General features: G+C 49.2%; 1 protein-coding gene and 1 long non-coding RNA gene across 3 annotated transcripts; both read left to right on the top strand.

Moving 5' to 3' along the window:
- The first annotated feature begins 861 nt into the window (after positions 1 to 861).
- LOC100852077 (leukocyte immunoglobulin-like receptor subfamily A member 5) lies at positions 862 to 10,846 on the top strand. Of its 2 annotated transcripts, none has more exons than XM_059877641.1 (6): positions 862 to 959; positions 1,061 to 1,096; positions 1,273 to 1,557; positions 1,810 to 2,109; positions 8,097 to 8,141; positions 9,346 to 10,846. In XM_059877641.1, the coding sequence occupies exons 1-6, from the start codon at positions 926 to 928 to the stop codon at positions 9,510 to 9,512; spliced, it is 867 nt and encodes a 288-aa protein (XP_059733624.1). In that variant the 5' UTR covers positions 862 to 925; the 3' UTR covers positions 9,513 to 10,846. The 2 variants fall into 2 exon arrangements, with proteins under 2 accessions (XP_059733624.1, XP_059733625.1); XM_059877642.1 differs by lacking the exons at positions 8,097 to 8,141; positions 9,346 to 10,846 and adding exons at positions 2,348 to 2,392; positions 3,060 to 3,341.
- LOC132342883 (uncharacterized) lies at positions 6,590 to 7,035 on the top strand. Its single transcript, XR_009491462.1, has 3 exons — positions 6,590 to 6,707; positions 6,809 to 6,893; positions 7,021 to 7,035. It is a non-coding gene; the product is annotated as an uncharacterized lncRNA (long non-coding RNA).
- Positions 10,847 to 14,793: the final 3,947 nt, after the last annotated feature.

The raw sequence follows: 14,793 nt of genomic DNA, 5'->3' as shown, positions 1-14,793 counted from the left end.
CTCCTCTGTCCATGGGATTCTCCAGACAAGAACATTGGAGTGGGTTGCCATTTCCTGCTGCAGGGGATCTTCCCGACCCCTGGATAGAACCCATGTCCTCTGCATTGCAGGCAATGCTTCACCACAAGCCACCATGGAAGTCTGTAGATAGATGATAGAATTAGACAAATAAATGGTAGCTAGATGGAAATGGCAAACCACTCCAGTATTCTTGCCTGGAGAATCCCAGGGATGGGGGAGCCTGGTGGGTTGCCGTCTCTGGGGTCGCACAGAGTCGGACATGACTGAAGCGACTTAGCAGCAGGAGCAGCAGGTAGATGATAATAAATGATCAATAGATAATAAACGCATGATTGATAGATGACAGATGATAAATAAGTAGACAATAAAATGACAGATAATGATAGATAGACGTGGATATGTGTATTCCCCACAGTGTCAGAAGAAAGAAAGCCCTGTCTAACTGCGATGGACACGAGAGGGAGCAAACTCTGGGAGACAGTGATGGACAGGGAAGCCTGGCATGCTGCAGCCCATGGGGTCTCAAAGAGTCAGACACGACTGAGTGTGAACAACAACAACCTCTTGCTCTGAGTTGGAACCTTCAGTCATCTCCTCAGTCATGAGGGAAGCCCTCCTGAGCCACAGGCCTCTGAAGTTTCAACCCCGACACCATGGTTGTCTCCCCCCAGCCATGACCCACTTTGGCCACAGAGAAGTTCAGTTCAGTGTCTTCATGGTGTCAGCTACGTCTGTATGCCCCACTCCCAACCCAGGAGGAAGAGGATGTGAACTGCCTTCACTACAGGGCTGAGAACCGAAAACAACTGCACAGCTTCCTGTAAGTGTGGGTCACTCGACAGAGCAGGGTGCCCTTCATCAGAGGAGCAGGGCTGAGGCCGGTGGGCAGCCTGAACGCGGGATCATGTCCATGGTTCCTCCCTCGCTGCTCTGTCTTGGTCAGTTGGGGAGAGAGGGTTAGGTACAAATAGACGGCTAAGGAGGGCAGGGCTGGTGGTTCTTTAAGGCGGGGCTGTTCTCACCGGGTGTTTCTTTCTAGGGTTGTGTCTGAGCCAGAGCACTTGGGCACAGAAGGGTGAGTATTCTGTGTGATACTCCTGAGGACCCAGCAGGGTTTAAGCCAGGTATCAGGTCTCTTGGCCCCTGGAAAGAGGGGACTCAGACTTTAGAGCGGGGGCTGTAAGAGGGGGAGAAATAGAAGGGTGGAGGGAGAAACGCTTGTGTGTCTATTACCTGTGCCCTGTGTTCTAGGAAATCTCCCCCCGCCTCATATCATAGCTCTGCCTGGATCCACAGTTCCAGCTAAGAGTCCTGTGACCCTCCTGTGTCAAGGACCTAAACAAGCTGAGGGGTACAGGATATCAAGAGTGGGAAGTCCTGAGCCCATGGACAAAGAGGAAGAAATCGCGCCCAGGAAGACCAACGCTTTGAGTATTGCAGAGGTTACAACAGACAAGACAGGGCTGTACCACTGCTCCTATCAGAGAGGAGGCCGCTGGTCCCAGTTCAGTGACCCCCTGCAGCTGGTGATGACCGGTGAGGGGGCCACAGAGGCAGCGGACCTGGGACTGACCCCTCTGCCGAGGGAAGGACCAGGCTTCGGGGACAGGAAGCAGGAGGACCAAGCCTTGTCCTTGGGGAGGTCTCAGGGATGATGCCGAGAGACTTCCTCAAGGGGGAGGGGACGAGGACGGGAGAGAGACCAGAGCCACGTCTGCTCCCAGGGGACAAAAAGGGACAGTGCCTACGTGACCCTTCCTTTCATCGTTGAACTTCCTTCTTTCTCAGGAGCTTATGACAAGCCCTCCCTCTCCAGCATGGTTGGCACAGTGGTGGCTCCAGGGGAGACTGTGAAGTTGCAGTGTTTCTCCAAAATCAACCATGATGTATTCATCCTCACCAAAGAAGATGGAGATCCCGTCACCCAGAACCAAAGCTGCACCCCCCAGGACGGAGGACGCCAGACCATCTTCCTCTTGAATCCAGTCTCCTCCACACAGGCGGGGACCTACAGATGCTACAGCGCCTTCCTCGACAACCCCTACGTGTGGTCTCAGCCCAGTGACCCACTGCAGCTTCAGGTCGAAGGTGAGGAAGAAGCCCAGTCCACCCACCTGCTCCCCGCCCTGGGGGCTGACTCTGTGAGGTTAAAGCACTGGCTGGGGAAGAGGACTATAAGAGGGAGGGTGTGTGAGCACCATCGGCTTAGACACACATCTCTGAGGGATGGGCCGGGGACGGGCCATGTGGGTCCCTGGGACTCTGGGAGGTGAGAGCCTGACAGCAGAAATAAGGAAGACCTCTCCCACTTCACCTCTGTTTTCAGGAACTACTGACTCTCCCAGCACCACACAGCACAGACACTCAACTGGTGAGTAACTGAGTCTAGGTGGAAAACTGAGAAGAGATTCTGTGTTCTGTTGGGGGCCAGAGTGAGGTACTCCGCCCGTGACAAAGGTCATGAGGAAGGAGGCTCGACATACGCAAAGGCGGGATCGAGCCTCAGGAGTCCCCCTGGAACTCCTCGAGCATCTACCCCCATAACCAGAGCCTGCCTACTTTACTACTTTGTGCTCACCTACACCTCTGACTTTACGGGGGGCTGTCCCCCACCACCTCTTTTGGAGAAGGAGTTAACTTAGAGCTCCAGTTAATAATAATTCCTGGGCGTGATATGAGTGTTTTAACCTACAAACTCCTCTGAAGGTTCTCTAGCCTGCCTGACAGGCTTGTCCGGCCACATGTGATTGCTCACAGCCTCCCAACCGTGAGAGGCACGAGATGCTTTAAACCCTCTAAAAACAGGTTCTTTAGAGAAGTTAGAAAACTATTAGTATAAGTATAATGGGCTAATTAGAAATTGTGTTGGTGAAGGGTTTTTCATTTGTTGAGCCAATGTTTGTTGCTAAGTCTCCACATCCCCTGCCCTTATACACATTAATGAATATATAGAATTAACCTTTGATATTAATCACGTTAGACCTTAGGCTAAGTAAATTCTTTCCTTAGCTAAAACCCACTACACCCTCACCCTGTAGGAATGTAACTTTATTTGGGTGGCGTCTGTTTTGAGAATAATCAGCCCTGGAGAAATAAGTGTCCTGATTGACTGACCGCTGTCACAAGGAGAGGGTCGTAAATTGTCAGCAGGCCCCCCTGGCCAGAAGATGATGTAACACCCCTAAGACCTCTGTATACATTTGTATGAAGCACCTGACTTTGATAAAAGTCAGGACTGCTGACCCCACGTGACTTTTGTATAACATCTCAGTGTATAAAAGTAGACCATGGAAAATAAAGAATTGGGATCAGTTTCTCGAAATACTGGTCTCCCCATTTTTTGTTAGAATAAAAATGTGTCACATAATGACTGGTTGGGAAAAACAGAGTCACACAGTGTAACAGAACAAGACTGACAGAAGGGGCTAGTGATTTAGAAGAGGTCTCAACAAGCAAGTCCCTCGTGGCTGTATTTTTAACAGACACTGGGATGAAATCAGAAGGCTGATCCTGGTAGACAGTGCAGGACAGGCAGAGGAACCAGCCCTGGGCCAAGACACAGAGGTAGAGACACGCTCAGGAGCCCATGGGTAACAGAGGCCAGCGTGTCTGCTGCGGGAATGGTCAAATCACAGGAGATACTGAGCGAGGAGCAGGCCAGGCTCTGGCCAGGGACTGGCAGCCTCCAGCACCCCAGTCCTGTCTTTCTTGACCCCAGAAGTGCAGTATCAGCACAGCGCCCGTAATGACAGGAGGAAAGAAAGGTGTTTAATGCTTACCCCGAGGGAGTAGGCTGGGCAGACTTACCACCAGGTCCAGAGGTCTACAGAAATGAGCTTGAGTTTTAGGATCCTTTAGAGGCATGGACAGCTTCCCTGGTAGCTAGTGGTAAAGAATTTACCTGCCAAGTAGGAGACCCAGGTTCAATCCCCAGGTCAGGAAGATGCCCTGGAGAAAGGCATGGCAACTCACTCAATACCCTTGCCTGGGAAATCCCATGGACGGAGGAGCCTGGTGGGCCACAGTCCAAGGGGTCACAAGGACACAGCTGAGTGACTAATCAACAACCACCAACGGGAATCGGCCATTCTACCTCCACCCTCTCAGCGCCTAGCGCTTGGCATCCTTCCGTGGAGACTCAAGTCTGCCTGAGCCTGGCTGCCCTGCTTCTCCTGGTCATGGTCGTCCTGTTGGCTGAAGCCTGGTGCAGCCAGGGGGGTGTCTCAGTGAAGTCAGATGAGCCCCCACCCCAGTGGACTGACAAGCGCCGATGACCCTCCGCTGGCATCAAAGCACTATGCTCACCTGTAGGGGTGGCGGTTCCAGGGCCCTCTCTGGGTCACCCATCCGATGCAGCAGTGTACTCGCTTCCTGTCGAACCTGAACAACGTACCAGAGGCACTGTGGATGAGAGCAGCCCACTGTGAATTCTCTTTCAGTTCTAGAGAGCAGAATCTAAACCCTGTCCCCAAGCCTGCACTACTTGCTACTTTCCCGTTGGTGTTCTTGCCTTTTCGAGCTTCTAGACTCTGCCTGTGCTCCCTGTCGTGGAGCTCCGTCCTCCAGACCCAGGAGGGGAGCGCCTCTTCTCCTCTCTGACCTCTGCTTCCTTCCTCCCTTCTTGCCTCACACACCCCCACCCTCCTGCTTCCCTCTTGACGAACACTTATGGGGACCTGCCGGTGGTCCAGTGGTTAAGAATCTGCCCTGCGATGCAGGGGATGTGTGTTTGATGCCCAGTCGGGGAACTAAGATCCCACAGGCTGCAAAGCACCTAAGCCTGTGAGCAGCAACCAAATGAATAAATAAATAAAAATAAAATTATATTTAAAAAAGACCCATGACTACATGGGGCACCACCCCCTGCCCATGACAACCTGCGATAAGCTCCCACCCAAGACCCTTAATTTCACCACATCTGCTGCTGCTGCTGCTAAGTCACTTAAGTCGTGTTCAACTCTGTGTGACCCCATAGACGGCAGCCCACCAGACTTTCCCGTCCCTGGGATTCTCCAGGCAGGAACATTGGAGTGGGTTGCCATTTCCTTCTCCAATGCATGAAAGTGAAAAGTGAAAGGGAACTCACTCAGTCGTGTCTGACTCTTCACGACCCCATGGACTGAAGCCTACCAGGCTCCTCTATCCATGGGATTTTCCAGGCAAGGGTACTGGAGTGGGGCAGTGTCCCTTTTGACATGGAGGTTCTGGGTAGCTCTGCAAAACTATCACTAGAAGGCTGTTACTCACCCTGCCTCCTGGAGATCACTGAGTCTGATCTTTGAGCCAGAAATCCTTGCTTTTATGCACTGTCTCACAGGAGAGACTTTGAAACAAGCAGGTTTTTTGTTTTGCTTTAATATTTAAGTCTTTATTGAATTTGTTACAATTTTGCTTCTGTTTTACGTTTTGGTTTTTTGGCCACGAAGTATGTTGGATCGTAGGTCCCCGACCAGGGATTGAACCCACAGCCTCCTCATTGGGAGACAAAGTCTTAACCACTGGACTGCCAGGGAAGTATCTGGGAATAAATGTTTAACACTCTTTTCAATTTAGAACAGGATGTGATTCAAACAGAGATGATACTTAATAAACTTTGCTTATGTGTAATGTGTACATTCCTTAGAGTGGTTGTTCTTGCTGGGTGGCAAATGGGTCTAGGGCTAGAAATGCTGATTTTTTTTCCTTCAATATAGCCCTTGTGAAAGGAAAAGTCACTCAGGCGTGACTGATTCTTTGTAGAATTTAAAAATTCTAGAAAGCAAGTGGAGAAGATGATGGTACCCAACTCCAGTACTCTTGCCTGGAAAACCCCATGGATGGAGGAGCCTGGTAGGCTGCAGTCCATGGGGTCGCTGAGGGTTGGACACGACTGAGCGACTTCACTTTCACTTTTCCCTCTCATGCATTGGAGAAGGAAATGGCAACCCACTCCAGTGTTCTTGCCAGGAGAATCCCAGGGACGGGGGAGCCTGGTGGGCTGCCGTCTATGGGGTTGCACAGAGTGGGACATGACTGAAGCGACTTAGCAGCAGGAGCAGCAGGTAGATGATAATAAATGATCAATAGATAATAAATGTATGATTGATAGATGATAAATAAGTAGACAATATAATGACAGATAATGATAGATAGACGTGGATATGTGTATTCCCCACAGTATCAGAATAAAGAAAGCCCTGTCTAACCGCAATGGACACCAGTGGGAGCAAACTCTGGGAGACAGTGATGGACAGGGAGGCCTGGCATGCTGCAGCCCATGGGGTCTCTAAGAGTCAGACACGACTGAGTGTGAACAACAACAACAACCTCTTGCTCTGAGTTGGAACCTTCAGTCGTCTCCTCAGTCCTGAGGGAAGCCCTCCTGAGCCACAGGCCTCTGAAGTTTCAACCCCGACACCATGGTTCTCTCCCCCCAGCCATGACCCAGTATGCCCACAGAGGAGAAGTTCAGTTCAGTGTCTTCATGGTGTCAGCGATGTCTGTATGCCCCACTCCCAACACAGGAGGAAGAGGATGTGAACTGCCTTCACTACAGGGCTGAGAACTGAAAGCAACTGCACAGCTTCCTGTAAGTGTGGGTCACTCGACGGAGCAGTGTGCCCTTCATCAGAGGAGCGGGGCTGAGCCTGGTGGGCCGCCTGAACGCGGGATCATGTCCATGGTTCCTCCCTCGCTGCTCTGTCTTGGTCAGTCGGGGAGAGAGGGTTAGGTACAAATAGACGGCTAAGGAGGGCAGGGCTGGTGGTTCTTTAAGGCGGGGCTGTTCTCACCAGGTGTTTCTTTCTAGGGTTGTGTCTGAGCCAGAGCACTTGGGCACAGAAGGGTGAGTGTTCTGTGTGATACTCCTGAGGACCCAGCAGGGTTTAAGCCAGGTATCAGGTCTCTTGGCCGCTGGAAAGAGGGGACTCAGACTTTAGAGCGGGGGCTGTAAGAGGGGGAGAAACAGAAGGGTGGAGGGAGAAACGCTTGTGTGTCTATTACCTGTTCCCTCTGTTCTAGGAAATCTCCCCCCGCCTCATATCACAGCTCTGCCTGGATCCACAGTTCCAGCTAAGAGTCCTGTGACCCTCCTGTGTCAAGGACCTAAACAAGCTGAGGGGTACAGGATATCAAGAGTGGGAAGTCCTGAGCCCATGGACAAAGAGGAACAGATCATGTCCAGGAAGACCAACAATTTGAGTATTGCAGAGGTTACAACAGACAAGACAGGGCTGTACCACTGCTCCTATCAGAGAGGAGGCCGCAGGTCCCAGTTCAGTGACCCCCTGCAGCTGGTGATGACCGGTGAGGGGGCCACAGAGGCAGTGGAGCCGGGACTGACCCCTCTGCCGAGGGAAGGACCAGGCTTCGGGGACAGGAAGCAGGAGGACCAAGCCTTGTTCTTGGGGAGGTCTCAGGGATGATGCCGAGAGACTTCCTCAAGGGTGAGCGGGGCGAGGACGGGAGAGAGACCAGAGCCACGTCTGCTCCCAGGGACAAAAAGGGACAGTGCCTACGTGACCCTTCCCTTCATCACTGAACTTCCTTCTTTCTCAGGAGCTTATTCCAAGCCCTCCCTCTCCAGCGTGGTTGGCACAGTGGTGGCTCCAGGGGAGACTGTGAAGTTGCAATGTTTCTCCAAAATCAACCACGATGTATTTATCCTCACCAAAGAAGATGGAGATCCCATCACCCAGAACCAAAGCTACACCCCCCAGGACGGAGGACGCCAGACCATCTTCCTCTTGAATCCAGTCTCCTCCACACAGGCGGGGACCTACAGATGCTACGGTGCCTTCCACGACAACCCCTACGTGTGGTCTCAGCCCAGTGACCCACTGCACCTTCAGGTCGAAGGTGAGGAAGAAGCCCAGTCCACCCACCTGCTCCCCGCCTTGGGGCTGACTGTGTGCGGTTAAAGCACTGGCTGGGGAAAAGGATCGCAAGAGGAGGCGTGTGTGAGTGCCACCGGCTTAGACACACATCTCTGAGGGATGGGCCGGGGACAGGCCATGTGGGTCCCTGGGACTCTGGGAGGTGAGAGCCTGACTGAGCAGAAATAAGGAAGACCTCTCCCACTTCACCTCTCTTTTCAGGAACTACTGACTCTCCCAGCAGCACACAGCCCAGACATTCAACTGGTGAGTAACTGAGTTTAGGTGCAAAACTGAGAAGAGATTCTGTGTTCCCTTCTCTCTGACCTCGAGTGTTAACTGCATGGATGCAGATGTATATGTTATATATTATATGGATATACGTGTGTGTTAGTTGCTCAGTCGTGTCCGACTCTGTGACCCCACAAACTGTAGCCCACCAGGCTCCTCTGTCCATGGGATTTCCCAGGCAACAACACTGGAGTGGGTTGCCATTCTCTTCTCCAGAGGATCTTCCTGACCCAGGGATTGAACCCCGGTCTCCTGCAGAGCAGGCAGATTCTTTACTGTTTGAGCTACAGGCAACTCCATGCATATATATGTATTTTATATATATGTAACTTATTAAATATCATATATGCTTTGCAGAAAAATATTTACATAGACTATATTAATACATGTGTTATATGTATTTTCATTTTTGTTAGAATAAAAATGTGTCACATAATGACTGGTTGGGAAAAACAGAGTCACACAGTGTAACAGAACAAGACTGACAGAAGGGGCTAGTGATTTAGAAGAGGTCTCAACAAGCAAGTCCCTCATGGGAGTATTTTTAACAAACAATGGGATGAAATCAGAGGGGTGATCCTTGTAGAGAGCACAGGACATGCAGAGGAACCAGCCCTGGGCCAAGACCCAGACGTAGAGACCCGTTCAGGAGCCCACGGGTAACAGAGGCCAGCGTGTCTGCTGCTGCAGGAATGGTCAAATCACAGGAGATACTGAGCGAGGAGCAGGCCAGGCTCTGGGCAGGGACTGGCAGCCTCCAGCACCCCAGTCCTGTCTTTCTTGACCCCAGAAGTCCAGTATCAGCACAGCGCCCATAATGACAGGAGGAAAGAAAGGTGTTTAATGCTTACCCCGAGGGAGTGGGCTGGGTGGGCTTCCCACCAGGTCCAGAGGTCTGCAGAAATGAGCTTGAGTTTTAGGATCCTTTAGAGGCATGGACAGCTTCCCTGGTAGCTCAGTGGTAAAGAATTTACCTGCCAAGTAGGAGATCCAGGTTCAATCCCCAGGTCAGGAAGATGCCCTGGAGAAGGGCGTGGCAACTCACTCAATACCCTTGCCTGGGAAATCCCATGGATGGAGGAGCCTGGGGGGCCACAGTCCATGGGGTCACAAGGACACAGCTGAGTGACTAATCAACAACCACCAACGGGAATCAGCCCTTCTACCTCCTCTCTCTCAGCGCCTACGGCTTGGCATCCTTCCGTGGAGACTCAAGTCCGCCTGAGCCTGGCTGCCCTGCTTCTCCTGGTCATGGTCGTCCTGTTGGCTGAAGCCTGGTGCAGCCAGGGGGGTCCCTCAGTGAAGTCAGATGAGCCCCCGCCCCAGTGGACTGACAAGCACCGATGACCCTCTGCTGGCATCAAAGCACTGTGCTCACTTGTGGGGGCGGCAGTTCCAGGGCCCTGGCTGGGTCACCCATCCGATGCAGCAGTGTACTCGCTTCCTGTCGAACCTGAAACAACATACCAGAGGCACCGTGGACGAGAGCAGCCCAATGTGAACTCTTTCAGTTCTAGAGAGCAGAAATCTAAACCCTGTCCCCAAGCCTGCACTACTTGCTACTTTCCCGTTGGTGTCCTTGCCTTTTCGAGCTTCTAGACTCTGCCTGTGCTCCCTGTCGTGGAGCTCCGTCCTCCAGACCCAGGAGGGGAGCGCCTCTTCTCCTCTCTGACCTCTGCTTCCTTCCTCCCTTCTTGCCTCACACACCCCCACCCTCCTGCTTCCCTTTTAACGAACACTTATGGGGACCTGCCGGTGGTCCAGTGGTTAAGAATCTGCCCTGCGATGCAGGGGATGTGTGTTTGATGCCCAGTCAGGGAACTAAGATCCCACAGGCTGCAAAGCACCTAAGCCTGTGAGCAGCAACCAAATGAATAAATAAATAAAAATAAAATTATATATAAAAAAGACCCGTGACTACATGGGGCACCCCCCCCATGACAACCTGCGATAAGCTCCCACCCAAGACCCTTAATTTCACCACATCTGCTGCTGCTGCTGCTAAGTCACTTCAGTCGTGTTCGACTCTGTGTGACCCCATAGACGACAGCCCACCAGACCTTCCCGTCCCTGGGATTCTCCAGGCAAGAACACTGGAGTGGGTTGCCATTTCCTTCTCCAATGCATGAAAGTGAAAAGTAAAAGGGAAGTTGCTCAGTCGTGTCTGACTCTTCGAGACCCCATGGACTGCAGCCCACCAGGCTCCTCTGTCCATGGGATTTTCCAGGCAAGAGTACTGGAGTGGGGCAGTGTCCCTTTTGACATGGAGGTTCTGGGTAGCTCTGCAAAACTATCATTAGAAGGCTGTTACTCACCGTGCCTCCTGGAGATCACTGAGTCTGATCTTTGAGCCAGAAATCCTTGCTTTTATGCACTGTCTCACAGGAGAGACTTTGAAACAAGCAGGTTTTTTGTTTTGCTTTAATATTTAAGTCTTTATTGAATTTGTTACAATTTTGCTTCTGTTTTACGTTTTGGTTTTTTGGCCACGAAGTATGTTGGATCGTAGGTCCCCGACCAGGCATTGAACCCACAGCCCCCACATTGGGAGACAAAGTCTTAACCACTGGACTGCCAGGGAAGTACCTGGGAATAAATGTTTAACACTCTTTTCAATTTAGAACAGGATGTGATTCAAACAGAGATGATACTTAATAAACTTTGCTTATGTGTAATGTGTACATTCCTTAGAGTGGTTGTTCTTGCTGGGTGGCAAATGGGTCTAGGGCTAGAAATGCTGATTTTTTTTCTTCAATATAGCCCTTGTGAAAGTAAAAGTCACTCAGGCGTGTCTGACTCTTTGTAGAATTTAAAAATTCTAGAAAGCAAGTGGAGAAGATGATGGTACCCCACTCCAGTACTCTTGCCTGGAAAACCCCATGGATGGAGGACCCTGGTAGGCTGCGGTCCATGGGGTCGCTGAGGGTTGGACACAACTGAGCGACGTCACTTTCACTTTTCACTTTCATGCATTGGAGAAGGAAATGGCAGCCCACTCTAGTGTTCTTGCCAGGAGAATCCCAAGGATGGGGGAGCCTGGTGGGCTGCCGTCTATGGGGTTGCACAGAGTCGGACAGGACTGAAGTGACTTAGCAGCAGCAGAAGAAGAAAGCAAGTATAAAAGCATGAACATTCATATTTGTTGGTTGGTTTGGAGAATTAAATTACACAGATGATTGTGATGTTAGCAACTGTTCCTCTTTGGGTTTGGGGGTTTGGGTTTTTGTTTCTGAGAAGAAACAGCTTTCAAAGCATGAGACTAAAACAACAGAATCGCAGAAAGGCTAACTCACCCCCTCTTATACTTGAGCTGAGGAAATAGTTTGGCGACTTCTTACCTCCAAGCTGTTTAAGTAAATAACAAATACCCTTGCACTTAAACCTCCGTGGATACCTCACAGAAAAACAGAGACACTAACTGATCACGTGCTCTTCAGTCTCACCTCTGCCCCAAGACTCGACTCAGCTGGCTGCCATTGGCTGCTGTTCCCTCACCAATGTCCCCTCCTTCTGCCTGTTCCTTACCTCTTTCTCTGTGTCAGCATAGACCTAACTTTCCTTGGGTGTTTTCTCTGAATGCCTTCTCAGAGTCGGCTAGGTGTCCCTGTCATGTTCTAAATGACAGCTGAGTTCTGAAAAGCGGTAAGTATATGGTGAGCCATTCGCTCTCTTTGCAGGCACTCAGTTGTGCTCTCATAGGGCTTCCCAAGGAGCACTAGGGCTGAAGAAACCACCTGCCCATGCAGGAGATGGGAAAGACCCAGATTCAATACCTAGGTCAAGAAGACTCCCTGGAGAAAGAACTGCCAACCCACTCCAGTATTCTTGCCTGGGAATTCCCATGGACAGAGAGGAGCCTGCTGGGCTACAGTCCACGGGTCACACAAAGGGTCAGACCTGACTGAGCGCACATACAGCACAAAAGCAGGAGCGGTGATGTATGACCTTATGAGCAAGGCCATAATCCTCTGAAACTTAGTTTGAAAAAGCAAAGTGTGAATTTTAACTCATTTCATGGGTTACAAAATGCTAATTTTCTTTCTTTTTTTTTTTCAGTCATTTAAAAATCCTGAGGCCATGCAAAAACAGACAGTGGGTTTTAGAACTCAGTGATCCTCTCTCAGAATCTTTCCTCCAAACCGTTGAGTCCAAGTAACTTGAGAGCAAAGACAAGCTAAACAAAGCATCTGGAGATGGTTCTCCTAGAAAGCAGTGATGGGGGTGTTCTCGGGATTCCCTTTCGATGCCCTGGATGGAGGGAAAGAGGTGTGAGGAGGGAGAGAAATGATACAAAGATAGAGGACATTAGATATTGACAGATAGATAGATAAGTAAGCGAAAAATGATACGTATAAACAATGGATAGGGACTTCCCTGGTGGTCCAGTGGTTAAGATCTGTGCTTCCAATGCAGGGGGCATGGGTCAATCCTTGGCAGGGGCACTAAGATCTCACATGCCACAGGGCATGGCCAAAATTAAATAAGTACATAAAATAGTCTATTTTCAGAATCAACCTGCCTGACTTCAGGCTCTACTATAAAGCCACAGTCATCAAGACAGTATGGTACTGGCACAAAGATAGAAATATAGATCAATGGCACAAAACAGAAAGCCCAGAGATAAACCCACACACCTATGGACACCTTATCTTTGACAAAGGAGGCAAGAATATACAATGGATTAAAGACAATCTCTTTAACAAGTGGTGCTGGGAAAACTGGTCAACCACTTGTAAAAGAATGAAACTAGAACACTTTCTAACACCATACACAAAAATAAACTCAAAATGGATTACAGATCTAAACGTAAGACCAGAAACTATAAAATTCCTAGAGGAGGCAAACATAGGCAAAACACTCTCCAACGTAAATCACAGCAGGATCCTCTATGACCTACCTCCCAGAATATTGGAAATAAAAGCAAAAATAAACAAATGGGATCTAATTAAAATTAAAAGCTTCTGCACAACAAAAGAAACTATAAGCAAGGTGAAAAGACAGCCTTCAGAATGGGAGAAAATAATAGCAAATGAAGCAACTGACAAACAACTAATCTCAAAAATATACAAGCAACTCCTGCAGCTCAATTCCAGAAAAATAAACGACTCAATCAAAAAATGGGCCAAAGAACTAAATAGACATTTCTCCAAAAAAGACATACAGATGGATAACAAACACATCAAAAGATGCTCAACATCACTCATTATCAGAGAAATGCAAATCAAAACCACAATGAGGCACCGTTTCACACCAGTCAGAATGGCTGCGATCCAAAAGTCTACAAGCAATAAATGCTGGAGAGGGTGTGGAGAAAAGGGAACCCTCTTACACTGTTGGTGGGAATGCAAACTCGTTCAGCCACTATGGAGAACAGTGTAGAGATTCCTTAAAAAACTGGAAATAGAACTGCCATACAACTCAGCAATCCCACTGCTGGGCATACACACTGAGGAAAGCAGAAGGGAAAGAGACACGTGTACCCCAATGTTCATCGCAGCACTGTTTATAATAGCCAGGACATGAAAGCAACCTAGATGTCCATCAGCAGATGAATGGATAAGAAAGCTGTGGTACATATACACAATAGAGTATTACTCAGCCATTAAAAAGAATACATTTGAATCAGTTCTAATGAGGTGGATGAAACTGGAGCCTATTATACAGAGTGAAGTAAGCCAGAAAGAAAAACACCAGTACTATACTAACGCATATATATGGAATTTAGAAAGATGGTAACCATAACCCTGTATACAAGACAGCAAAAGAGACACTGATGTATAGAACAGTGTTTTGGACTCTGTGGGAGAGGGAGAGAGTGGGATGATTTGGGAGAATGGCATTGAAGCATGTGTAATATCATATAAGAAACAAATCGCCAGTCCACTTTTGATATCCTGTTTGACACAGGATACAGGATGCTTGGGGCTGGTGCACTGGGATGACCCAGAGGGATGGTACGGGGAGGGAGGTGGGAGGGGGGATCAGGATTGGGAACATGTGTACACCCGTGGCAGATTCATGTTGATATATGGCAAAACCAATACAATATTGTAAAGTAATTAGCCTCTAATTAAAATAAACAAATTTAAATTTTAAAAATATATAAATAAAAATAGGGAATTCCTTGGTGGTCCAGTAGATGAGACTCCTTGCTCCCAATTCAGGGGACCTGGGCTTGGTTTCTGGTCAGGGAACTAGATCCCACCTGCGGCAGCTAAGAGTTCACCTGCTGCAACTAAAGACCCTATGGGCCACAAGTAAGACCTGGTGCGGTCAGATATACACACAAATAACTGGATATTTAAAATAAAAATAAAATAATAGATGATTGCTTGATAGACAGTAGAGAATGGATAGATGGTAGATAGATAACACACAGATTATTAATGGATAACTCACGTCTAGATGTAGATATAGATAAGTGATTGTTGTTTCTGTTCTTTAGTCACTAAGTCATGTCAGACTCTTTGCGACCATGGACTGTAGCCCACCAGGCTCCTCTGTCCATGGGATTCTCCAGGCAAGAATATTGCAGAGTGTTGCTATTGCCTCCTCCAGGGGATCTTCCAGACCCACGGATAGAACCCATGTCCTCTGCATTGCAGGCAATGCTTCACCACGAGCCACC

Source organism: Bos taurus, chromosome 18, assembly GCF_002263795.3.
Source record: "Bos taurus isolate L1 Dominette 01449 registration number 42190680 breed Hereford chromosome 18, ARS-UCD2.0, whole genome shotgun sequence".
NCBI lineage: Eukaryota > Metazoa > Chordata > Mammalia > Artiodactyla > Bovidae > Bos > Bos taurus.
The sequence above is the reverse complement of the archived record's forward strand: the minus strand, read 5'-3'. Positions and strand labels throughout refer to the sequence as shown.